Source organism: Lissotriton vulgaris, chromosome 11 (assembly GCF_964263255.1).
Source record: "Lissotriton vulgaris chromosome 11, aLisVul1.2, whole genome shotgun sequence".
NCBI classification, from domain to species: Eukaryota; Metazoa; Chordata; class Amphibia; order Caudata; family Salamandridae; genus Lissotriton; species Lissotriton vulgaris.
This window is the reverse complement of record NC_141699.1, coordinates 748,610,465-748,637,831: the sequence shown is the minus strand read 5'-3', so window position 1 is coordinate 748,637,831 and position 27,367 is coordinate 748,610,465. Positions and strand designations below refer to the sequence as shown.

Below are 27,367 nucleotides of genomic sequence, written 5' to 3'. Positions count from 1 at the left end.
GTTCACATACTTTTTACACAGAGTTTGACTTCTCGGTTTGAGGCTTTTAAAATAACACCAGGTCTCCCTCGGTAGCCAATCCCATATCACTTCCTGCTCATTCTAACAATAGGAAGCAGGTGGCGCTGCTCCTTCCAGCAGCAAACGAGTGATTGTGCCCTTCTGAGTGGAGGGCATAGTGCCAAGATCAGAGGCTTGGCAACAAAGGACTTGGCAGTTGTTCCCAATTGAAAATTTGACGCTGAAAAAGAGTGGGGGGAGGAATTTGGTCTGTTGTGGGGATGTTACTGCGGTTGCTGGCAGAAGAATTGAGATAAGTGACTGATGGGTTCTTGACGTATTTCAGTGTTGGAAAAACGAGCTGTTTCTGCCAAGAAGGTAGAGGATTAAGGGGAAATGATCTTTAGGGAGAGGATGACTCAATAGATAGTTTCAAAAAATAAACAGGAGACTAAAAAAGGTAGGGTACTCGCAGTGTGTGGGGGGGCTCGCAGTGTGTGAGGGGGCTCTGTGTGGGTGTGTGGGGGGGCTCGCAGTGTGTGGGGGGGCTTGCAGTGTGTGTGGGGGGGCTCTGTGTGGGTGTGTGGGGGGGCTCGCAGTGTGTGGGGGGGTTTGTGTGGGTGTGTGGGGGGGCTCTGTGTGGGTGTGTGGGGGGCTCTGTGGGTGTGTGGGGGGACTCTGTGTGGGTGTGTGTGTGGGGGGCTCTGTGCGGGTGTGTGTGTGGGGGGGCTCTGTGTGTGTGGGGGGGGGCTGAAGACGGCTGGAATGCCAGAAACCGGTCCTCGGAAGCTTGTTTCTGGTCCAGGGAAGACATGGCTTGGCAGTTCGGGCTGGACTGTTCCCATGAGGCACAGGGTCAGACTGATTTGCATATAGCCATGTCTGAACTGGGGTGGCAGAGTGTGCTAAAGAACAGTGATGGATTAAACCCAGATCTTTTGACTGGGTATGAGTGTTTGATTGATTCAGATGCTCCGTCCATCAGCACCCCCTTTTTCACCACCCCCTTTTGTACCACCAGTATATAAAGAGCTTTTGATCATTGCCAGTCCATTACAATACGTCTGGCGTGCCCCTGCCATTGGATTCTTCTCACCAATTCCAACTCTGCTCCAGACCTGGTCTTACCGAGCTCCAGAACATCAGCCATGCATGCATTAACTGTACTACAATTGGGACCTAGCACCCTGGAGGTTTTTGGTCCCTTTGGTTTTTCCTCCTCTTCTGCTTGGCACTACTTTCTAAAGGGCGTCCTCTCTATAATAAAGGAGTTGCCTTTTCCTCACAGTCCCTTGGAAAAAGATGAAGGGCCTACCCCCATATACTCATTGGTAAACATTGTTTACAACGTGTGCGATAGAACGCATGCCATTACAACAGGGTCATTACAACGACCATGTTGTTACATCGCATACCATTAGAATGCATGTCGTTACGACTTGCTGTAGGGGGCAGAAGGTGTTGGATTGTAAATCCAATACACCTTCCTTACTGTTGCGCAGACTGGAGTTAGAATAGTAAATTATACTATTCCAAACTCCAGGGCCCCCCCTACAGCAAGTCGTTGTAATGACTTGTGTTGTAATGTTATGCGTAGTAACAATGCAGTCATTGTAATGACCCAGTTGTAATGGCATCCGTTGTAAACGTGTGCGTTGAAACATGTGCTGCACTTGAAAATATAACAATCAGTTTTAATGTAATTCAGTCTGCCCGATTCTTGATAAAATTGATTTTCTTAGTTAAGGCCTTTGCTACAAAAAATCAACACTTCTATTTAAAATATTTACAGTCTACCATTTCTTTAGTCTTAAAGTATTTTTATTTTCTCTCATAGGGGGTACAATCCATATGGTTTGCAGAAATTGGGATCGAGCGGTAGAGGCAAAAGATGAGATTGTGAAGCTGAGTGGAAATGAGGTAAGTGTATATTCATCAGGTGTAAGCATACAGTCGCCCAGTATCCTCTTTCACATAGCTAGAGAACATTATAATCAAATATTTTGGGTATTTTCCCACTTATCCATAATATGGCAATTTATCACTCTACCACTTCGTTTTATTCAATTGTCTTGTACTGTGGCTATTCAATATGCACTTAATGCACACTTGTGTTTAATAGCCTTAATAGCTTATTAAACAATTTGCAGTCATCTTAACTTTTGTTCATGTGGCACAACACGCCACAGCAAAACACAATTCAATATACCAATATAAAATAACAATACATCAAAGAATGCTCGAATACAATAATTAAAACGTATTGTGTTAATGAGTTGTATCCAGGTTGTCTTGTGGGCATTCAGGTGAATTGTTGAGTTGTTTTGATATATTGTGTTGTTGTGTTCGTGTTGTATTGCAGTGTTGTGATGTCATGCCACAGTTTAGTAATGTCTGTATGTTGTTTTGATCTGTTGTACTTGTTGTTTTAGTGTGTTGTTGTGTTGATTTGTGTTCATATGTTGTGAGGTGTTCAGTTGCTATCATGTTTCCTGTTACTTCAGGAAGAAACCCAACATGACACTAGCGTGTTTATAAGGATATGGGCAGACTCATCTCCTACGCCGACGATACCCAGCTGATCCTCTCCCTTACCAACGACCCCGCCACCGCCAGAGCCAACCTTCAAGAAGGAATGAAAGAAGTAGCCGAGTGGATGTCGACCAGCCGCCTGAAGCTGAACTCGGACAAGACGGAAGTCCTCATCCTGGGATCCTCGCCCTCCACCTGGGACGACTCCTGGTGGCCCCCCGCCCTGGGAACTGCACCCAAACCGACAGACCACGCACGCAACCTGGGCTTCATCCTGGACTCCTCCCTCTCCACGACCAAGCAAGTCAACGCAGTCTCCTCGTCGTGCTTTAACATCCTGCGCATGCTACGGAAGATCTTCCGGTGGATCCCCACCGAGACCAGGAAGACTGTCACCCAGGCCCTCGTCACCAGCCGACTGGACTACGGCAACGCCCTCTACGCCGGAACCACCACCAAGCTCCAGAAGAGACTTCAACGGATCCAGAACGCCTCAGCCAGACTCATCCTCGACATCCCACGACACAGCCACATCTCCGGACACCTAAGAGACCTGCACTGGCTCCCGGTCAACAAGAGAATCACCTTCCGTCTCCTCACCCACGCACACAAAGCCCTACACGATCAAGGCCCGAGCTACCTCAACAACCGCATCAACTTCTACGCTCCCAAACGACACCTCCGATCAGCCAGTCACGCCCTCGCCGCCGTCCCCCGCATCCGAAGAACGACAACAGGAGGAAGGTCCTTCTCCTACCTGGCCGCCAAGACCTGGAACTCCCTCCCGACCGACCTGCGCCTGACCCAAGACCTCCTCGCCTTCAGGAAGAAGCTCAAGACCTGGCTGTTCGGGCAGTAGCAGCACCCCCCCCCCCCCCCCCCCCCAGCGCCTTGAGACCCTCCGGGTAAGTAGAGCGCTCTATAAATGTCTATGATTGATTGATTGATTGACTGCAGCTGGGGGAATATATAATCCACTACACTGGGTTCATTTGTCCACTTGGTCAGCAGTGCCTCATAGTTGACTACTATCTCATTTATTCAGGGCATGTGTTTTAATTTAGTATAGGTACACCAGACACCCCTGTAGAGGGGCACTCAATACTTGTCTAATTTGGAGAACATGAGGCCTGTCTCAGTGATCAGAATTCCTCATCCAGGCTGTATGCGATGAGGCAGAAGATGACCTGACCCCTTTCAGTGTCTGTTCACTTTATGGGGTGATCTGCCCAGCTCATGTTCTTTCCCTAGATCTTTCCAACCCTGCTGTATTGAGGCATGAATATACTGTAAGAGTCCTGAGGGATGGATAAGGTGCCCCTTTCAGCAACGTCTTTTGAGTAATACTTTGTTTATGGCCTCATAGGTTTTTTTAGCTTATATAATATGTTTCTGAGGTGTGTGTATTTATGCATCTCAGGTCATTACTTATTGGCTGACTATTTCACCAGGCCCTTGACCAGGAGTGGTGTTGTCTAGTGCTAGGAGTCTGTTGCATGACCTTTCCAAATCTGCTAACTTGTTTCAGTTGGGAGCACTGCTCTTAGTTGCAATGCTCCTCCTATACCCAGTTGAGTTAAGTGTGGTGATACTAATGGTGGGGTGTGTCTGTGTGTGTGTGCGTAAGTCTCAAATTAACTGTGTTTCTGTCCTTACATCCCCAGTGGGTTTAAAAAAGAACACTGAGGCCTTCTGATTCTCAAACATGTTTCTGCCTCTCCCCATTGCTAGCCTCAGCGATGTGTTGGGAGCAGGGAGTATGAATCCTCTCCATTCTGTTGTCGCTCTACTTTGAACATCCCAACTTTTGAAGGAAGCCCCTTTGTCGTGGTGTCATGGCTCTTCGCTGGGCTGTAAGGTTTTCTATCTCATGCTGTCTCCCATTTTTAGATTTCATATTTTCACCAGGTGAAAATGTGGAACAGTGGCCTTTGTGGTCACCAGTTGGATGCACATAATGTAACCATCTGGCCTCACACTGGCCACCCCCTCCCAAAAAAGTAGAAAAAAATATTATCGAGAAGCTACAACAGTTTGATAAAACAAGGATGAATCGAATCTGAAGAAATATTGCTAAAATAATTGATGCTCCTTACCTAATTTTGCTTCAAATGGGTTAAAAATAAAGCAACTGTCCCAAAGTCACAATAAAGGGCTCTTCATCATAAAACAACCCCTATCTCACTTTGCAGCTGACTAGGACAGAGGGAAAAATTCTGTCCCCAAAATAATCTTTTATCATCAGAGGGCAAGAACAAACCTAAATTACTCACTGAGGGGCTTACTGCATGAAGAGTGTTTGTAGAAACCGTTTGGGCAGGCCTGAATTTAGTTGCATGCTGACTGTGTGTCTATGATAGTGGTTGTAAAAAACTGGGGTATTAGTTGAGGGGTGTAAGTACCACCTAAGGTAATAACCTTAGTCCTTGTCAGGATGATCCCTCAAAATCACAAATTTAACTTGAGCTCAACCCCTGCTGGCTTTGACATAGAGCAGGCAGGCTTAACTTAGAAGCAATGTACAAAGTATTTATGTAGTATTAAAACAGACAGTAATAACTTTGAAATACAAAACAATAAAAATCCCAAAATCAATAAAAACAAGCATTTGCAATGCAATGGTCTCGGCATCATTAAAGGTAGAGCTATTGGCATTGCTCATGACATTTTTTTTCTTTAAATCAAAAATAAATGGGCATTGTCATTAACATTGCCAATACACTGCACTCAACAGCACACAATGCTCTGCACACTTGCTCTGCACCCTCACCACTCTGCACTCACCACTCTGCACTCACCACTCTGCACTCACCACTCTGCACTCACCACTCTGCACTCACCACTCTGCACTCACCACTCTGCACTCACCACTCTGCACTCACCACTCACCACTCACCACTCACCACTCTGCACTCACCACTCACCACTCAGCACTCACCACTCTGCACTCACCACTCTGCACTCACCACTCACCACTCTGCACTCACCACTCTGCACTCACCACTCTGCACTCACCACTCTGCACTCACCACTCTGCACTCACCACTCACCACTCTGCACTCACCACTCTGCACTCACCACTCTGCACTCACCACTCTGCACTCACCACTCTGCACTCACCACTCTGCACTCACCACTCTGCACTCACCACTCTGCACTCACCACTCTGCACTCACCACTCACCACTCACCACTCTGCACTCACCACTCTGCACTCACCACTCACCACTCACCACTCTGCACTCACCACTCTGCACTCACCACTCTGCACTCACCACTCTGCACTCACCACTCTGCACTCACCACTCACCACTCACCACTCTGCACTCACCACTCTGCACTCACCACTCACCACTCTGCACTCACCACTCTGCACTCACCACTCTGCACTCACCACTCTGCACTCACCACTCTGCACTCACCACTCACCACTCTGCACTCACCACTCTGCACTCACCACTCTGCACTCACCACTCTGCACTCACCACTCTGCACTCACCACTCACCACTCACCACTCACCACTCACCACTCTGCACTCACCACTCACCACTCACCACTCTGCACTCACCACTCTGCACTCACCACTCATGCACTCACCACACTGCACTCACCACTCTGCACTCACCACTCTGCACTCACCACTCTGCACTCACCACTCTGCACTCTGCACTCACCACTCTGCACTCACCACTCTGCACTCACCACTTATCCACCGTTCCCCTCGCCCCCCACCCACCCCCTCAATTAACTGCGCATGTTGCATACAAACTGCACAGAGCAGACGTACTTTTTCGTCGGGCCAAATGCTTCCATTGTAGCTATGAGTTCGACTTCAGCATGATTGCAAAACGCTAAAATAAGTATAAATTGAAGTGTGCAGAGGTCCTGAGGCACTATGGGTGGGGTGTCGAGCACAGCAGGCCCGGGGGCGGATCTAGTCCAAACTTTAAACATAAAAGGCCACTCGCACAACAGGTTGGTTGTATGTGCCTTAAGTGGACAGCGTTAAAATGCAGCCTGCATCCCGCTCTCCTGGGCTTGTGTTGGACACGCCACAAAGGGTCACGGCTATGTGAATATTCGCCATGCCTTTCCCATGCTCAACGCCGTTTTAAATTCACCCCTAAAGTAACTGGCACACTTGGTGCAGAACGTGGGAAAACACCACGGCTATGTGAATATTCGCCATGCCTTTCCCACGCTCAACGCCGTTTTAAATTCACCCCTAAAGTAACTGGCACACGTGGTGCAGAACGTGGGAAAACACAGAAGCCCTTGTTTCACATGGACAAAAGCATTAAATGTGCTGGAGAAATACCTTAACGCATTTTAATGTGACGCAAAATGCTCAAGAGTTTTCAAGAAAAAAAATCCCGATAAGTTTTTAAAGAGAAATTCCCAATAGGCCATACGTTTTCCATGAATTAATATAGTTAGTAAATGTCTAAAATAAATTATTGTGGCTGCAATTTTTTAATTTTTTTTTGGTGTGAGGGCAGATAAGTGAAAGCCCTGCTTAAGCCCAACCTGTTTGCAGTTTTCTTGCGCGGCCGCCCCGGAAGTCAGGCACGGTCGCCTGTGACGGGGGCGGGGCCACGTTCACACCGGAAGAGGAGGCAGGCGGAGTCGTAGCGTCTCGCGGCCCGGGGCTCCTGTGAGCGGTGTAGAGCCCCGGGGCCGCGCCAGCAGGAGGTTGGGCGCCGCGTGCTGAGGTAAGGTAGGTGCACGTGTGTGTATGCTTGTGTGTGTGTGCTCGTGTGTGTGTGTGTGTGTGTGTGTGTGTATGTATGTGTGCGACGGTGACGGCGGGGGAGGGGGGGGCTCGGTGCAGGGGGAGGGGGGGGCCTCGGTGCACTTGTGTGTGTGTGCGCGCGTGTGTGTATGAGTCAGGGGTGGTGTCTCTGTATGTATGTATGTGCGTGCGTGCATGGGCGCGTGTGTGTGTGTATGCGCATGCGTGTGTGGTGCTTGCGCTTCCCAGGAGACAGCGCCTGGCCACAGCGCGCGTTCCAGTTACAAATCGCCTGGAAGGATGCGCGTGGCCAGGACTGTCTCCTGGGACTGCTACTCGCTGACATAAGATCTCGGCGGAGACGCGCTTACGCGCGTCTTTTAGCCGAGACCTAAAAATTGAGTACAATTTAGTTTTTTTTAAAAAGTGACACCAAATTAAAAAAATACTATAAGGGGGACCATAGACATACATTTTCAAAGTGTCAAATAGCACCAAGAAGCCCAATGATAGTCAATGGTTGCGGTAGAATAGGACCTAGGCACAATTTGACGCTGACTACAATGGAACTCAGGTTGAATACACTAACATGGTTCATCCTGGTCAAAAATAATACCTTCTGATTTTAGTCCTTTGAGTCCTAGTCCACCACAGGTGTACACTTCTAACGCCCCCAAGGACCTCATGGAGGCACTTGGAGACCCACAAAGTTCCAGGCAGAGGCCAACAGGAGAGTTCAATCCAGATTCAGTTGCCAGTGGTCAGCTGGGCATTTGCAACAAAAGGCCTCTTGTAGCTTTCTGTGTTCCAGGAGGTCAACATTATGACATTATGACCTTGGAGTCCATTTCTGTGTCCAGGATACAAGACAAAGCGGCTCCAGTCAGCCAGGGCTCTTTACAGATTGCAGACAGCAGGTTTAGTCCTTTTCTGATCTTCCTCAGTTTGAGGAGTGGTCTGCATTGGGTGCCTGAAGATGCCACCTTTATGCCTGATAGTAGCTAGAAAGTGGGAATGATCACTGGGGACACCCTAGCCAATATGATAATGGTCACTTTGGGTATTTTCTAGATGGCCGTAGTCTTCGGCCATATTAAAGTTGTGACTGGACCTGTTCGTGGGGAGTGTGCCATGGTAATCCCAGTCTCCTCCCACATTCAACACAAAAATCCAGTGTTTGGGAGTCCTTGTACCCACAGTAACCTCAGAGACAGAAGTCTAGTAAAATCAAAACTGAGCTTGCAGCAACCAGACAGTGGTTACACACTAAGTGCTTTGGCATTCTGCTCCTCTCCTCTGAAGTGTGCCTCAAATGTAAAATGTAAACGCAGCAGATCTGTCAAACAGGCAATAACACTGTAATGTTAATGAGGGTCCCACTGTGATTGAGTCTTGACTGGCTGGCAGGACAAAAGAAAGCCCAGATGTGAGTTACATTTGCCTATGATGGGGGAGGCCCCCTTTGAAGCGCACAAAGGGGCTGGGCACAGCCCCTAGGCTATCCTGTCAAAGAAATGGAAATTCCTTCCCACACCCAAAGCCCATTTTCCCTGCCCTGGGAGTAGTTTACACCCAGTTTCGGACTGGGACATAAAATAGACCCGGGCACCAAAATAAAAGTGCCCCCTTTAGTGAATTAGAAAGATAAAAAAGTGGGCCTTGTTTCCAAATTGGAGCAGTTGTGAACTTGTAAAGAGACACCGTATAAGTGTTTTGCAAGGCATGGAAGACTGCAAGGAACTTAGTTAGCTGCGGACAATGTTTGATTTAATATCTGGGAAATCAATAGTAAAAACAGTCTCAGCAGACCATGAAACAGGCCCACAAACAGCAAAACTAAAAAAAAAACATCCTGCACACTGTCCTGTCAAACCAGACCACCAGGCACTGCCTGATTGCCCTATAGGCGCTTCAGACCGTGTTCACACCTTACCACGGGGGAGCCATCAAGCTGCTAGTTGACAGCACTTACAGGAAGGCCTCTACAGGCTTTAGGAAGGTAAAAAGGTAACTTTTCTGATGTACCTTGTCTGTAATGGACACAATTACATTGGATTTTGTTTAATTAATAAAAAGAGCCCTTGAAATATTTATCTAGCTGTTTCTGAGACTGAGATAACACTTATTTAACTTAATATTGTATTTCAGTGCTTTCCCATGAAACAGCTAACCCTGAGATAGTGAAATTTGCTTCCAGGTTCCTTTCAATGTATGGAAATGTTTAACAATAAACCTTCACATGGAAGCCTTCTAAATAACATGCACCCTGCCCTCATGGTCAGTAAGACTTACTTACGGGTGACTTATACATTTTTCAAAGAAGAGTTTTAGGGCAGTCAGAAAGGGTTATTTTGACTTATCTTACTTGCAGTTTTAGATCTGCACAGCCAGGCTACTTGTGGCAGGCCTGCAGTCATGTTTTCATTGCCACTGCTATGGGAAGCCAAATAAGGGGTGCAGCCCATGGGTGAAATTTAACTTATAGGTTCTGGGTAAACTGTGGGTACTGTACACTAGGGACATACAGACACATTAGATATGACATTCAAGAGTATACTGATATTGCCATGTTGTAAGGAGGATCACACATTCTTTACAACTGATTAGCAGGTGTAAGGTGCACAGAGTTCTATAGCCAGCAAAAAAAGGATCCAGCAAAAAGGTTAAAAAAAGAATTGGGGTGACCATACAGAAAGGGTACATTGTGGTGCAGCCTTTCTGGATTTTATGGTGGCACTCTACCCTGGGAACATGGACATTGTTTCAGGACTGGGCTATGCAAAATTAGTTCACTTGAGCAGATTTACAAAGCAATAATACCAGACGTCACAGCATGTCCCAAAGTATGTTTCAACTCTCACAAAGTCCTAGACTGAAGTGTTTCTATTTTGCTGGTTGAAGACATTGTAGGGCACAATAGGGCATCTTCTGATGAGTAACATGCTATACTATAGGGAAGCACTTGTAGTATTTGTTGTGATCCTGTGAGGGAAGCGTTTTGGTATGAATGTCTGGAAGGTACTCTTATCTTGTCTTGTGGCACAGTGTTTAACAGTGTGGTGGAGGTGAGAGATAGGCAAATACATAAATGTAATTTGCTGGTGCTATAATTTACTTGGGATTTGTCTGGATGGCCTTTGTACACATGTAGTCCATTGGAGGGGCAGTGGGACTAAAGTACAAAGGCAGCTACATAGCATCAACATGGCCAGCGGACCGGTGGGGTGCTGTATGTGTTTGTGTTATGTGTGTGTACATGAAAAAGGGGTGGGGCATCAGGGAGGGCCCAATAATTCATACAACAATATGGCAAAGATGCCGTTAAATGAATACATTTTTGACAATTGGGCAAGAATGGAAATTGATGATATGAGCTGTGGTCATGCACCTTTTGTTAAGGCAGGGAGTCTGCCTGCTGCTATAGAAATGCACCTTGTGAGTGGGAAAAGAAATGGAGGTGCAATCAAAGCTGGTAACAGGAGCGGAAACCACACAATCTTTAAAAGGCACAAATTCCGTCTACTCCTACTAAGGCAAAGGAGGTCAAAATATTGAGTAGAGTGAACAATTTCCCTTGGGTGAGTAACTGACTACGTTTGCCCAAATATTGGTCTTGGACACAAAGCTTCACTAAGCAAAAGCATAAACAAAAACAATTTTATATATAAAATATGCAAATTTTATTCAAACACACAATAAAAACATATTAAAAACATTATTCTTTCATAAAAAAAGACCCTTTGCATTGATTACAAAAACTCATTCACAGTTCATATACATAAACAAATACTTGTACTGTAATTCAACAAATTAAAAAAACCTTTTCTATATGTAAAAAGAAAAACAAGAGGAGAGAGACACACAAAGACATCCACAATTTGTCATTCGGAAATGCACATCATAACCCTTGTTTAAACTCGATCCAAGACTTGACTTTTTTTCTTTTTGTTCTTGGGGTGAGTTGGGTGGTTGGATTGTGCCACAGTGAGCGTCAACGCGTTTCGATGGCTTTTATTTATTCGTATGCCATCTTTTTCAAGACTTATAGATTTTTTGTCTCTCCTATAAAGGCACTGGATGGTTGCCTATATGGATAAATCCTGTAGGTAAATATATTCGAGTCAGTATATGGCATCAGACCACGAATGATCATAATTAACATCCTGTTTTTTAGCAAACAAATCAAGCACTTCATATAGTTTTCAACTAACAGATTTGGACGCTAAGGATTATGTTGGAGGTGACTCCTGTAGGTCAATATATTCGAGTCAGTATATGGCATCAAACCACGTATAATTCTGATTGACAACCTGTTTTTTAGCAAACAAATCAAGCACTAATTATGAACACAACTAACAGTTTTGGACATTTAGGATTGTGTTGGAGGTGACTCGTGCTTATCTCCTTCGCAATTACCAAAAAATGACATACATTGGTTTACAGATATGCTTTTTCTGCTTCGTCATAGGTCCTACCAATGTGTGGGCAACTGTTAGAAAAAACCACCTCCCAAGATAATCACATTAAATGAACAGTTATTCTTGTTTCGTCTGTTGGAGCAACCACCTTCCGGGGTATCCCAGTGAATTATAGCATTTTGTGGTCTACACTGTGGATTTATGTACCCAGGGGTATTAGAAACCTGCCCTAAGTATTAATTGAAATTACCTTATTCCATATTCAATTTGTGGTCAAACGGTTGATTTCTATTTTCTGGTTTTCGCATAATTTCACCGCAAACTATCATTAAAATCTAAGAGGATAAGAATTTTGTTAGCGGAATATTTGTCCAAAGGTCATCTCTAGTACACATACATCTAGACCCATTTCCCTGATTTATTACCTGTTTTCTTGTTCTCTGGTGGTTCTTGTCTCACCGTTGTCCAATTAAAAATAGGGAAATATATCCCCCTGTAGGACAGTAAACACAGAATTCTCTTTTAAAAATATGTTTTGGGTGATCTATGACTTGTATAACGATCGTAATCTTAATCAGTTTTAATAATCTACCTTGTTGTTGGCTGCGGTATTAGCGTGAATTTAGACCTTCTTCTCAACTTTCAAACATGGAATTTTCTATAAGTGCCAATGTTCCTCTCTTTTCCGTTCCTGAAAGTAATGAATTGAACCTTTTAAATATTTTTTGCATCTACTACTTGTAGATTTCTGTAAGGGATTTGAAACAAACCTACCTAAAATTACGTTAAGTTAGTCCTTGGGTCAGGTGGATGGAGAGAACGACGCGTTTAAAAACATGAGATCCCAGGCGTTATCTGAAAATATAGATACGGGCTTCATTGTTTAACCTGCCTCATGCTTGGTATCTAGCAAATAGTACACAGGGGTTTTGTTCTCCTTACCTTGCGCTCTATCGCTCACTTGTGGGGAGGTGCCTTGTTGCTAGAACTCAGTCTTGCTGGGGTTTTCTAAAGAATCGAAATTAAACTCCATTATTTAACTAGCTTCATTTTGGGATTCTATCTAGTTTGTTGCAGGGATTAGTTTTTCTTACCTTGCAATCTCTTCCTCTTAGTTAAGCACCCGAATATGGTCAAAATATTGAGCAAGGATTCCCTCCCCAAGCTTCTCTCATGTGCTCAACCGCTCACAAAGCCAGACAAGTATGAATGGTTGAGCCTTACTCAAGTTGAGGCTCATACTTCAGCTAGAAGTGTACCCTGTAAGTGTAAAGGTCAGACATGAAGCACTTGGTAGGTGTTCGCCCTGAAAGTACAAAAATGGGTCCCCTTGGATTAACCCTGTTGTCCTCATGCCTCCGCATGAACCCAGTACTTTTCTTCGATCTGAGAGCCCCTTGCAATTTTTAGCTTACATGAAGAGGCATCCTGAAGGCATCCTAGAATTTCCTCCCAGACATCTTCCACTTTCATTTTTATTAGCAAATGTCATTTGAGGGTATAAAAGAGACAATATGGTGAAAGTCTTATTGCTTCGGCTAGGACAGAAACATGGCATAGATTTTAGAGCTCTCTTTTTGTTCAATATTAGCTCAGTTCTTCTCCGACCTGGGAGCCTCGTGAAAAAAAACCTTTTATACATGTTTCTACAACCCTCCACATCAATTTTCATTCCTACTCCTCTGTGTGGCCTTTTTGCACTCTCCGCTCTCCCCAACTTAGGGGCTGATTAGGATGGAGGATTTTCCGCATCCTCTGGGCCGGCGGAAGCCACCGCCGGCCTGGAGGATGCGGAAAATCCTCTGCGGACCCACCAAGACCCACCGCCACATTAGGATGGCTGGTGGGTTCTGGTTTCCGTCCGCAGCTTTTCCACCGCGGTTGGCTTACAACCGCGGCGGAAAAGCACTAATATGGTGACGGTGTCTCTCAGACACCGTCAGCCAGATTAGGATGTGCTCGGAAACATGCTTTTCCGCGGCGGCTTTTCCGCCGTGGAAAAGCATGTGTAACTTCACTGCGGGGGCGGTTGCGGGCCCCCTAGGTGAAGGGGGGGGTGCACATGGGGGGTACCTATGGTACCCCCCTGCATTTGTATGCAGTAAGCGGCAGGCACCGCGCGGTGCCTGCCACTTTCTACATACAAATGCAATGCATGCATTTTTAACATTGCTGCGGTGCAGCTTGAAGCTCCACCCGCCGCAATGTTAAAAATAGAGGATGTGACCGCCACCCTGGCCGTCACATCCTAATCTGCACAGAGGGAACGCCGCAGCCCATCCGGACGTTCCCTCCTACTCAGGGGTCGCGGACCGACTCAAGTCCGTCCGCGATCCTAATGACCCCCTCATTTTGCACTCACCTCTAGCAATATTTCCTCCAAAACAATTGTAGCCAACAACCACCATTTCCTGTTCTAGTTGGCTCCAAATTCAGCAACACGTTTATTGATTGAGCCTTACAGATGCAATAGCTCATGTCAGCTATACCAGATCCTTTGTCCACCGTGTTCATCCCAGAACCCCGGCCTTGGGCCCTTTAGGAACATTTATGGAAAATCATCTACCTACTACTACTCCAAAGCTGGTCGCAAGGCCTTGGGCTATTGCTCATAATGCCAGAAGTGTGGCCCCATTCTGCTGACCCCTACCATTGCGGCGATACTACTCACAATCTGCTTCTACCAGCATTAGAAGTGAATGTACTTCGAGCCATATAAGTCAGCAATTATATTTAACTTTGACTCGAAGTGTCTTGGTCAAGCTGGTGCAGTCTGCTGGATTTTGCAACTCTGATCTGCCCTTTATGTGAAAAGCCTTTTGCTCACTTGTAGTATTATATTGTATTTGAAACCTTATATAGTAGTGCATCATACTCCATTGACTGGCTAAGAAGCACATTTTTGAATGGTTAGCATACTTTATTAACAGCATGGTGTATTTGTTGTTTTGATTCTCTGCGGTAAGCTTTTTGATGTCCTGGGCGGGTGACCAGAGAGATGCACTTATCTTGTCTTGGAGTGCAGGGCCTAGTAGTGAGAATGAGGTGTGCAAAATAGAATTTTTATTACCTGATTGCTAATATTTACTCTTATCAACCTGTGCTATGGTTCTTGTTTTCCATTAGACTCGAGCCATGGGTTTACCTGGATGGGCTGTGTTACAGGCGGTCTGGTTAGAGAGTGAGGGGTCACAGAGACTAAATCAGAAAAGTGTTGCATCTGCAATTTGCTTTGAACAGAACTGTTTCTACATTTTGGAAGTCATATTTGTATTACTGTATTGTGGATTTTTGTTGTTTTGGGCTTGTTTGGTTTAGATAAAGATTACTTATTTTTCTAAACTGGTGTGGTGTCCATTTGTAGTGTTTTAATTGTATTACTGTATGCATGCACAAATGCTTTACACACTGCCTCTGAGATAAGCCTGTCTGCTTGTGCCAGGCTACCAAGGGTGTGAGCACAGGGTTATTTTAGAAGTGTATCCCTCATACCCTGACTAGGAAGAAGGGTCCCTACTTGGACAAATGTGCAAACCCTTGCTAGCTACAGAACCCCATTTCTAACATGCATCAGTTATTAATAATTCACACCTCTCAATGTTGACCTAGTGCTATGTCAGTTGTCAAGCCAGCCACATGTTGTTAAAAGTCACCTCTTTTGTGAGGGGAAATTTACTATTATATATAGATCAGAGGTCTCCAATCGGTAGCATGGGAGCGACTGGTAGCTCGTCAGCATCCTGGAAGTAGCTTCGTGAAGGGCACCCCACCACAGTACTTATTCAGAGGGCCTACTCCAGCCATATTGAAGATCACATTGGATTAAAAATAACAGATTTTCTTTGAATGTCTCAAGTGCTATTTGATAGAAAACCATATATTTTGAGAAACTGATATGATGATGGTTGGAAACAAAATGATTGAAAATCCAAAACGTATTTAAACTTCTCTTTCAATGACAGTTCGCTCAGAGTTTTGGACATTTATAGCTTTTAATATTTCATTTGTGCCAGTGTACACTTACTGCTGTGACCTTTACGTCATTAGTCATGTGGAGAAATACTTTCCTGACATTGCTATAAGCAACCCCTTTGAATGCATCAGGTTGATTGCTGTTCTGCCGCGATATAGAATTTAAATATCCTCCAGCTAAAATATTGCATCAAGAATACAGACTTCCACAATACCATGAAGTTGAGTATAGAGATTAATTCATGTGGTCATTGTTTTGTTCAGCATGCCCTAGCAGTTGGCAAAATCAAAGATTCAAAAAGCACGAATCTAGTGGATTACCAAGGGAGATCAGATTTTTTAATATAAATCTAAAGCAAGTGACCATAACATATGAACTACTTGCAAAAGTGAAAACAATGTATTTGTTTTTAGCTACAACTGCCTTTCCTCTTGCCATCTTCTTTCCTTGTCTGGGTTTATGACTTTGCAATCTGTAATTTGTACCATGGGGTAGATATGATGCGATTGATACATTATTTATAATAAAATGGACTGTTTGGACAAAATAAGCAGTGCTGAGGTTTTTTGACCTGGCCACAAGGCAGGTAATTGTCCAAGCATCTATTCTGTCTAGACTGGACTACACCAACTCACTCTGCTTGGGAGTCAATGAAGTGGAGATCACAAGACTGCAAAGGGATCAGAACGCTGCAGCTAGAGCCTTGTTAGGTCTGCCCAGGACATGCCCTACCTCCAATGCTATCCATCGGCTACATTGATTGTAAGTAGCAAAGCGCATCGAGTTCAAGACTCTGTGCATGTATTTTAAAATCTTGAACTCTTCCTCCCCAGACATCTTGGCCAATCTGCTTACAACTTACATCCCCTCCTGCCAACTTTGGTCTGTGGGCCTGCATCTGGCGGTGGTCCCTCGGGTGAGGAGGGTGTGTGCTAGTGGACGATCTTTTGGCGTATTGGCGGCTAGACTCTGGAACGCGCTCCCCACCGTTATTCATAGCATGGAAAACTATATGGCATTCCACAGGGCCATCAAAATGCATCTTTTTCCATCATAGACTGTTGTGTGATGTCTTTCTGATTTGCTGTTTTTTGTTCAGCGCTGGGACGCCCCTTTGCTGGGGAGCTGTGCGCTATATAAAACTGCTTAACATAACATAACATATCTCTTTTGCTTGACTACTTCACACTACATGCCAGTGATAAATGCAATAGGTAATTGCATCCTTGATATTGCTATAGATCTGCTTAGTCTATTTTACAGGTCAAGTGTTTAAGATATTATTAATTGGAGACTAAGAAGCTTCACATTACTTTCAAAAATATTTTTTTATTAGCTTGGTTATAAAGTGAATGACCACACAACGTGGCATGCAGGGATTCCGTGGACCCTAATGCAAATCAAAAAAGAGTCCCCAGCCCCTAGGATGGTTTCAGAAGGCGTTATCACCTGTAGTCATGCCATCAGAGAGAGGCAACAATATTAGAAATCTTAGGCTGAGAACACACTGAACTCACACCCTCACAACAGCACAACCAGAGGGATGAAGGGAAAACACCTAAACAAAAAATAAAAATGTCAATTTCTAATGTAAGAACAAATTTTACAATACCAACAGAAAGATGGATAAGGAAATCTTTATAAAACGTTAAAGAGTACAGTAAATCTGCTACGATACTAGGCATTTTCTTGTGTTATCTACCAAGAGTGAATTATGATCCACTTTTTTTTCAGAATATTTTTGTCCACGTGCTTGACATGTCTGAAACCAAGAAAGTTTGGCAATTTGCTGAAAACTTCAAGAAGGACCACCCCACGCTGGATGTGCTGGTATGTATTGGCATGTTTGATACCCCCCCCCCCCCCCCAGAGTTTAATAAAGGGAGTGGAGTTACTTAATCGTGGAATGTGCAGTATGTCAATACAGTTACATTGGATTGAAGAGTTAATATTGTGTCACAGCCAGTGCCTTGGAGGTGGTACTGTCGAGGTGAACATTGGGGCTTAAAAAAGTGATTGGTGGTGCTCTACAGGTTGCAGAATTATTGGCACGGTGGTCAGCTTCTCTGGAGGACTGATGTAATCTCTAAATTGTAGGACCCTGAGATAGAAGAACAGACTTCAGATGAGTGGGATTGCAATTCATCTAGCGAGATTGTCCTTATGTAAGCAGAGCTGAATGGAAAATGTAAAACTTTAGTTGACTAATGACAACATAGGTGTGATTCCTAACAAACCATGGGTTGGGATGTGAAAAACACACACGTAACATCTGGTGTGAAGCTATCAATGGGAAAGCAGTTGCAGTGACACCAAGGCTGAGGATCTGCACATCAACTTTGCTTTTCTTTTACCACTCAGCACTGGAGTTGGGTGCCCATTTTCCACGCTTGTATGAATGCCCGCGGCACTGTTGCTACACCGGTGGACAGCATTCATTCTGCACCATAATACCATGACTCTTGAATGAAATAGCAATAAGTATTCTGCTTTATGCAGTGAGTCAGATTCTAAAAGGTATTTCAAGGCATAAGTTAAACATGCAACACATGGTTAATTGCCTGTTATAATCCTTAGATTCATTTTGCTTATAAGTGTCCTTAATTTCTACTGCACTGCTAGAAGTTGCCAAAGTATAATATGTGAGATGTATCTCTCATGTAACTAAAGACACACACATTTTCTGTTTTTAACTAATTTTTACCAATTACTTGTAAGATACTAATCTTTATACAGTCTAGGATTGAGTTGTCTTCTTAATTTGCATTTTGATTCACATCACTGTATTCCAATGTGTTTCAGGACTCTTTGTTACGTCTTGAGGAGAAGGTGTCACAAGGCGGGTCTGGTGGCTTAGTGGACTAATGATTCCAGGGTAGGGCCCTGCGTTCGACCTCATGGTCACAAGATCAAATCCCAGCGACTTCACTCAGACTTTCCTCCTTCTGAGGTCGATAAGACAAGTACCATTGAGTTGGGTAACAATAAACATCTGTATTTCAGCACCAAGATACCCTTGGGTGAACATGTGCTGCACAAATACACATTCTTTTAATCATGTAAACACTTGAAATAGAAACAAAATGTAACCATAAGAACAGTATCAAGATCTAGGGCCTTCTATTTCCCAATATTCGAAAATTGTATAACATTTGCAACCAAGAATTTTCAATTCAATTAAGAAGACACAGGCGAAAATGATGCATTCTCCTCTTTGCTTTATTTTAACAGCAGTCAAGTTAACACACAGAGTAGCCATAGAGTTGTAGAAGAAAATATGAAACATTCCAGAATTCTAACAACGTCACATTGTAGAATGTCCGATTGCCAATCATCACTCATGAAGACCTATAAAGTTGATCAACCTTATAGGCACCATCTCTTCTTGCTGCAAGGACATCTCCTTCTTGAGAACCGATTTCATAGTTGTATTTGTCCTTTTGATCTGAAACTCAAAATAAAGAACTGACCCTCTATACTATAACATGGGTGGGGTAAAAGAAAAAAAGAAATGCATAATCAGTATTAAATCATGACAGTAATTAATTCAGTCCACCAATTAACGGGCGAACTAATCTCCGCTTCCATGTCTAATAGAATTGAAAATTGTTGGCCACAAATGTTATATAATTTTTTGATTCTGTGATAGGACTGGAAGCTTCAGATTATGCATGTTTAAAGCTTATCAATAAATCATTGAAAATGATGACTTGCAGGCTTATGATAGAATTCGTTGAACATAGAATCGGACAACCATTCTGATAATTTCTTCCAACCGAGCTCCCACTGCATCTGATTTTGAGGGCATGGCGCCTCTAACCGAAACAGCTCCAAAGCTGGAGATATCCACCCCTGCTTCAGCTAGAAGCCGCTTCACCCACCTGCTAAGGTAGGAAAAGATAAAGGAGCATTGTAGTGTAGTTCCTATATTCCCAATAGGCTCTGCACATTGGAATAACATAAACAGCAGTGTAGACGTAGGACTGAGGTCATCTAGGTCTCTACTGACTATGTTAGACTTAATTAGTTTTTGCCAGCTAGCTCAGAGGTCACTAGAAACTTTCTCGAATGAATAGGGAGGGGTTAACTTCCCTGATTTAGACAAGAAGGGATTAGCTTTTGACAACCATATAACATGACAACTTTGCTCCCCCAGAATAGGGAGTGTATCTCCAGAGTCGTGTGAAAACAATAGACATCTATTTCACTCAGTCAATCATACATGCTTAATTTCACCAGGGTGCAGAGCAATAGAGAGACAGGCGTTTTCAATAAAAGGTGTTATTTTATTGAGCAGTCTTCTTTCTCATGCAAGAGAAATGAATTGCCACGTTTGCAATACTTATCATAAAGTGAAGTGCGTACAGTAAAAGGAGTATTATAAAATAACACTGTAAAAGCATTGATATGATTTCTTAGCCATATGATACTTTAAACGGATAAAATATTTGCATATATAAAAACATTGACTAATGAACTCAACTGGTGCTTCTAAGATACGCCTACCCCGGTGTACCTGACCTAAGCCTAATACGTGGGAAGGAGTAAGTAAGTTGCAGTTTTAAGTTAAGTTAGTTTTTTTTGCCAAGAATCTGAATCAAGAATTCTCTCTAAGGTTTGAATCCGCTCCGTACCTTGGTTATAGAATGAAGGAGGTCTTGTATCTCGTTTCTCAGGACTCGATCTCCCAGTAACCCGCAAGGGTGACTGGAAAACACTGGAGCTGGATTTCTCGGTGTGAGAAAAGGCAGCTTCTCCAGTGTGTCAAAGGGGCCTGGCGGCTTCCTTCGGCTCTCGCATCAGCTGGGCTTCGGATAAGTAGATAGCCGCTCTGCTCCACACCACCGTGTGTTGCTTAAGGCAAGTGTTGGTATATTTATACCTGGAAGGTGCTGTGTTTCACGTAAGGTTGGACATAAGACGTCAAAAAAAGATGTCACTAAGAACTGACTGTTCCTTTAGTGCTCGCAGGAGTTCAATGACAAATCAAAACAAAAACATGGGGAATTCCCAGGTTGCTGAAGGTTTGGTGTGTCGAAAAAACTTGTTGTGCTCTCTAGGAATCTAAGGAAGTAGCCTTGCCGTATTTGGGCTGTGTGCGCTATTACTGAATATGGGCAAGATTCGTATGTCTTCATTAGGACATGATTTATCATAATCGCATGAAGGCATGAATCAGGAATATTTAATTAGGATCCTAGATACATTCACAACACCCACTCCACGTATAATTTCCATCATTACTAAATACTAAGCAATATGTAAACATATAGGTATGCATGTGTTTTCCAACCCACCCCAAAATACAATGAAATGCATTTGAAATGTTATAGATACACGAAATGAGTATTATACTGTACGCTTTCAAGCAGAGTTATCATTCAGGAAATGCAAATAATATAGGCTGAATGAATTGCAAAAATTACATTTTTTGAAATGGCTCTGAATACAGAAAAAAAAGTCGAGACCATTTCATCACAAAGTTATATAACATTGTACATATGCTAGAGGCTGATTCAAAATATTGTCTCTAGAGTCTCTAAAAATAGAACTTCTGTTCTCTAAGAAGAGTTCTACTTTAAGCAGAGTACCATGTACCAAAAAATCTATACTACTATTATAAAGAGAGAACATAAACCTTTGAGCCAGGTAAACTACAAAAGTAATGCCCCAATCACTACACCCAATACACCATTTGAAAGGGGAGATGTGGCAGAAGGACATAGGCTATAGATATGTACACCATATACATTAAAAAATCAAAAACGCCAAAAGTGGTAAAGTAGTCCCTTGGGGGCGTGGGCGTGGCCGTGGGCGTCTCAAACAACAAATGTGGGCGTTCACAGGGCCTTGCCAAGTGCAAATAACAAACATAAGCCAAGCGACTTCACAACACACTTACATATGCACACATAGAGCGGAAATGCGCTTTCACTGAATTTAGAACGCACAATATGCAGACATAGAGCGGAAATGCGCTTTCAATGAATTTCTAACAAACATTTGCAAATCCCAACACATACAGCGGAAATGCGCTTTCAATGAATTTAAATTCACACATACAGCGCGGTAACACCAATATACAAAAACAACAGAGGTGCGCGCTATAAGAAATATACACACATTCGTTGCAGTTACCCAGACAAAATTGACGCACTCGCATTAAAAACCGGGCACTCGACGAGGAGTGTCAAATGACGCCACACAGGGGGCAGGATTAATCGCATACTACACTTATCACAATGCACTAAAGAAAACACACACGATTTCGGCTTACCAAAACAAAAAGTCTTTAACCATTGGACATTGACCAACGACGTCACAGGGGGGGTAAACACGAGCAAAAAAAAAAGCCAACATTTCCTAACGGAGAAATGCAATCGACTGCGCATTCACAAGACTTTCCTCACATCTTGCGGACAAGATAAAACGCTTACAATAAGACATACGAATAACGAAAATAACACAACTGCCCATAATCACTCGAGCACTGCCAGGACTTCACCACACAATTGACAAAACGAAAGGGAAACTTCTTTGAAGGGATACAAAAACGATCACACGGAAAGAGCCTTCAAAAGAAAAAAAACATTAAACAGGTGACACAACACTTTCCCCACATCTTGCGGACAACATAAAACGCGGAAAACAATACATACGAATTAAAAAATAACACAAGTGGGCCAAATCAGTTGAACAGGGCCAGGACTTGCACAGACATCTCTTCTGCGGGGCGGGCGGGGGCCCTGAAGCAGCCTTTTGCTCCCGGACAACGTCGGGACGGGCAGCTAGTTGTAAATATTTTGGAAATTGGGGGAAAATAATTTCGTTCTCGGGAAGGGAGAAATAATTTGTGTCACTGTCTTATTGGAGTTCTGTTTATCAAAAACTGAAGGCCGAATTCAGAGTTCAGGGAACGCTGTGAGCTCGTTTTTCAAATATTATTCTCGTTGTTGGGGGAGAACATTACTTCTGATAGGCCCGTACAAAATTCGTCTACAACAGTAGGCGAAAGTTGGGCCAACTCCGAAAAGGTGAAAATAGTGCATATGTGCGATGCGTTGCCATCATCGATGTCAGGATCAGCAATGTTCACAGAAGGTTGTACCTGTGTGGTGCTGCTTTCATCTCATACCTCACCCCCACTTAATCGTAATGGTGAAGTCTCAACGAATGCCGTCATCAGAATAGGTAGCCGCTGGGGACAACACATTGCATGAGTCGTTACAGGACAAAGCAAAGCGTCGATATCCATTGGTACTGCTGATGGTAGTGTAAGACAGACGTCCAACGCGCATTCTTCTCCGCATAGCAGACAACGAATCACAGGTAAGATGCAATTTTGCCAAATTGGTCTGAATGAAAGAAACCAGGTAGTATTCAGATCTCTTAGCCGGGCTAATCCGAGGACCTTAGTGATACGGTCTCGATATCGTATTGCTAGGATCGTTTCTTCCATCGTTGCCAGAGGTTTGTCTGTGACTTGGCTTGCCATATCGGAGCAGAAGGAACAAAAATAAAATTCCTGCTACGAGTCCCAAAATATGAGACAGGCCACCGAAGAGCGAATGCATAAAATTCAGGAAGATGCTAAGAACTGCTTCGAAGGGTGTTAGCAGTCCCGAAAAAATTGTCTTAAATACATGTGCGACTCCACTGGTATCTGACATGTTTAAGATTTGACTTAACATTTCTACGAAATGCACCACACAATTTGTCGATAATACGATATGTATCTCTGCCGCTGTCATTGCAACTTGCAGGTCATATGTCTGTTTGGATGAGGTTAAAGGCACAGTTGTTTGTAAAAGAATAGACTTCATTCTGCTTAAAGTATCATTTCGAATAGAAGAGATATTCACATAAGGCCATATTGCCACCTCCAGGTCTGGATTGCTGTTTGGATACAATACTTGCATACAGCAAATGACCCTGGACGTCACAGTTACGAGATAGGCCTTTCCTGGCACCATGCCACAGCAGCTGTGATCGCTTATTAAAACATAGCTACTGTTGGAAAGCTGTCTGAAAAATGGCTCTATCTGTGTTGTAGGGGTGCCCTGAAGATGACGTGAAAGGTTGTTCGAAGAACCTTCACAGGCCCCATGCAAGTTAATACCTTGGCACAGGAGTGTACTGCTTAGTGATTTTTTACAATCATTACCACTAAGAAATACCTCTTTTTTTCCCTTCACTGTAACATTTGTGTGTATAAGGTAAATTCCAGGTCGATTTGATGTATCCTTTACCCAACCTTTCATACAGGCCTGCTGGTATATATTTTTGGCAGTATTGAAACTGAAAAGTTGTAATCGGGATTGTAATGGTGCCATGTATTATCCATTCAATGACAGGTCTTTCTGACATTGTAAATGGTAATCTCTCAAGTTTTTCAATGATCAGTATCATATAGTCTGCTCCTTTTTGTGCCAAACTGATTTGTTTATCAGTAAGGTTAAAGATAGAAAACAATGACATTGTGTTGATTAAACGCCATGGCACATAGCCTGAACGCAGGTTTTGCAACGTCCAGCCTAGCTGTACAATAGAACGTAATTGGGTCTGGCCATATTGTAACATTAGCATGTTCTGCTCTATTATATCAATAGCAGATGATACGATGCTGTCCAGTGAATAGATTCTAAAGCACAGAGTCGTTAACCCATTGTCTACTACAGAAAATTATTTCTCCAAATTGATACGGTCAATTTCCCGTATTTTTTCTGCAGTTTCAATTTGTTTCAATTTCCAAGCTTCATTGTAAGCTGCGTATATACCAGCGTATATGAAACGTTTTATTTTTTTATTTTTATTTTTTTGGAAAACCTTTATTACAAGAAAATCTGAAACGTATTTGACGCTGTTTGCGAGGTCCCATTATGAAATCTCGCAAGTCAGCACCTTCTTTAAGTAAAGTTAAGTGTTGCTTTATTTTGGGAAGTGTGGATTTCTGTAGCCAGTCAAGGCATAGTTTTCCTACACTATATGTTATTATTATCCCTGGATGTTGTCTCCCGGAATATCTAGGGTCTGGCCTGTTCTGTTTGAACCCCTGTATTTTGTTCAGGAATCTATTTTGACAGTTATTTGTGTCTATGGGCCAGATCAACAATTTTTTCCAATCAGGATTTGTTCTGTTTTGTTTTAAAATATAGGACACGTCTAACCCCTCATCTGTAGTGGTATTTCTATCAGGCATAGGTTTTGGTATAGACAGGTTGTTTAAATCTTTTATTTTAGCTAAGCCAAGACAGGTTGTGTGCTGAATTGTGTCATTCAGGAACATTATTTGTTCTGGGATCATGCAGGCTCTGAATAATGCTTCTAGACCTTGTACCTGCCATTCTTTTGTTCCCCAGATGTTTTTTGTTTCAATGTTGTTTTTCCAAAACTCAAAACCAAATGTTGACATTTTGTCATAACATTTTTCAGAATAAATCAATTTAGTATTAGTCAGCATGTTTTTCATTCCTGTCTTATTTAACATCTTGACATAAAACATTTCTGGATCAGTGTGAATAAATCCTGAAAAGTATGGGAATTTTTCATAAAACGTATTTGAACTGCCTATTGGCGGAGTTGGACAGTGTTCCCACTGATTATAAGTAAATACATTTCTAGAATTCGCAGATTTATGCAGATAATGATGACCATAGTGGTTATAACAGTACATCTCTTCATAATTCGATGAGCCCTGTAAATAATCATGTTCTGTAAATTTTGCTGACATTTCTAAATCTGACATCATATTATTAATGTTTTCAAAGTCCCAATCATCAGAGAATGGACTTTGTGTCACAAAGTCACTTAATGAAATTTTGAATTGATGTGGATACTTCAAGAGCTCTACTGGGCCATAGATTTCATAGTCAGTTCTGTCCCATGCTATACCACCAGGCTTTGCTGTGATGTTCACTGATGATAGTTCTCTTTTCTCTATGTGAGAGGATATGTGTGGTTTCAGGACCAAGTTGATGTTCTGACTTGCTGTGTCCATTGTACTGTAATAAATCTACCCAAAATTAAAACTAAAATTAGCCAAAGTCGAAGGATAAGTACACCTAACACAATTCATAGTTCAATCCAAGGGGAAATCATATATGTTTCTTTGAGTTGATGAAAAAGTTCTTTAATTTTCAGTTTGAAAGTTTTTGTTGCTGGCTTGTCTCCATGTTCACTTGGATCATCAGAAAAGTCATCAAAGTTGATAAAGTAGCCAGATGCAGATCTGTCAATTGGTGGGATTGCTTCCGGATTTCCATTGATCTTTGCATTTTCTTTTGTTACATTTGTATAGTCCGAGGCTACATCGTTGTAGACTGGTGTTTCTTGAACTGTTGCAATTTGGGTTTCAAGAGGCACAAGTTCCATTGCTTTGTTGCATAGTTCTTTTTTTATTCACTGATGGTTTATCGAAAGTGACTAGTCTTTCAGTTTGAACCTCTTGAATTGTAGCAAGATTTGGACTTCTGCTATTTCTTGGGAGTCCACTGGGCCTACTACTTATTATTGGCCACATGATTGTGGTTTCACCAGGTCGATGGAACAACTGTGTTTTCCTTTTTACCAGCAAGTGGCGGTAGTACTAATGATCTTGTTCCGCTGACAGCTAAGACAGGTACTACTTTTCTGTAAGAAGGCCCAAATTCCTTCTTCACCGCGATCTTTTCTCTGACCAGATCCCCAATCTTTGGAATCCAGACAGGTCTTGCTGTGACAGGTGGTTCTTCAGTGGTTGCTGGCTTAGATTTTATGTTACTTAGACTTTTTCTTGTTTCATTCAAGTCCTGTAAAACAGCCAAACGATCTTTGATATCAAAGGTTTTTTCTTCTACCACTGAAGTATGACTATCTAAGTCCTGAATTCTGATTCTAGTGCTGAACAATAGTTTGTATGGAGTGAAACCCTTTAGAGATTTTCTTGGCAGATTGTTAAGACTACGTTGGACACTTGTTAGATGTTTGACCCACCCATCACTCGAACCTAATACCCTCGCCGTTATAGATTGCTTTATGTCACGGTTTTTTCTTTCCACAACCGCATTTCCCTCAGGATGGAAGGGAGAAGAGTACCGCAATGCAATGCCCATGGTGCTCATGGCCTCTTTGTAAGCTTGAGAGCTAAACGCAGGACCCTGATCAGAATGTAGCATGCCAATTACGTATGTGCTGATAAAGACTCGCAAATCTTTTATAACAGTTCTGGCGCCAGCCGAGCGCTGGGGCCACATCTTTAGTGAATCTAGTCTTAATAAAGATGGGACCGCATTTGTCCGGTCGGACGTCTGCGCATTGATAGGCTGATGTTGTCTAATAGTGGTGTCTGGGCTGGTGCTTGGTCCGGTTCACAACTGCGATCTCTGTTGCAGTCCTCACAATTTATTGCAAAATTGTAAATTTCTACGCTCATTCCAGGCCACCAGTATTCTGATTGTAGTTCTATCAGAGATTTCAGGATCTCTTGGTGCCTCAGACCCAATCCCATGTGTGCTTCTTGTATCAAGAAGATTCTCCGGTTCGTGTTTGGAATTACTCTATCCCCCTCTCCAGGGATTCGAGCAAACGGAACGGAGTTCGCATCAATTATGTATGTATTATTGAGTGGATAGTTTAGAGAAAATGCTGCATAGTCGCCTTTTAATGAGGCTTTTACTGCCAGCATGGTTTCTCCATCTATTTGTTTTTCTGAACACTTTTTAGTGGCTACGGAAG

The 27,367-nt window shown here is 43.1% G+C and overlaps 1 protein-coding gene across 2 annotated transcripts in view; it reads left to right on the top strand.

Moving 5' to 3' along the window:
• The window catches only part of LOC147683446 (dehydrogenase/reductase SDR family member 12-like), a 325,191-nt gene that overhangs the window by 86,214 nt on the left and 211,610 nt on the right, over positions 1–27,367 (top strand). For both annotated transcript variants that reach the window (XM_086943869.1, XM_086943868.1), the window contains exons 3-4: positions 1,838–1,920; positions 17,390–17,485. In XM_086943869.1, coding sequence (XP_086799995.1) covers positions 1,838–1,920; positions 17,390–17,485 — 179 coding nt within the window. The remainder of the gene's footprint in view (positions 1–1,837; positions 1,921–17,389; positions 17,486–27,367) is intronic.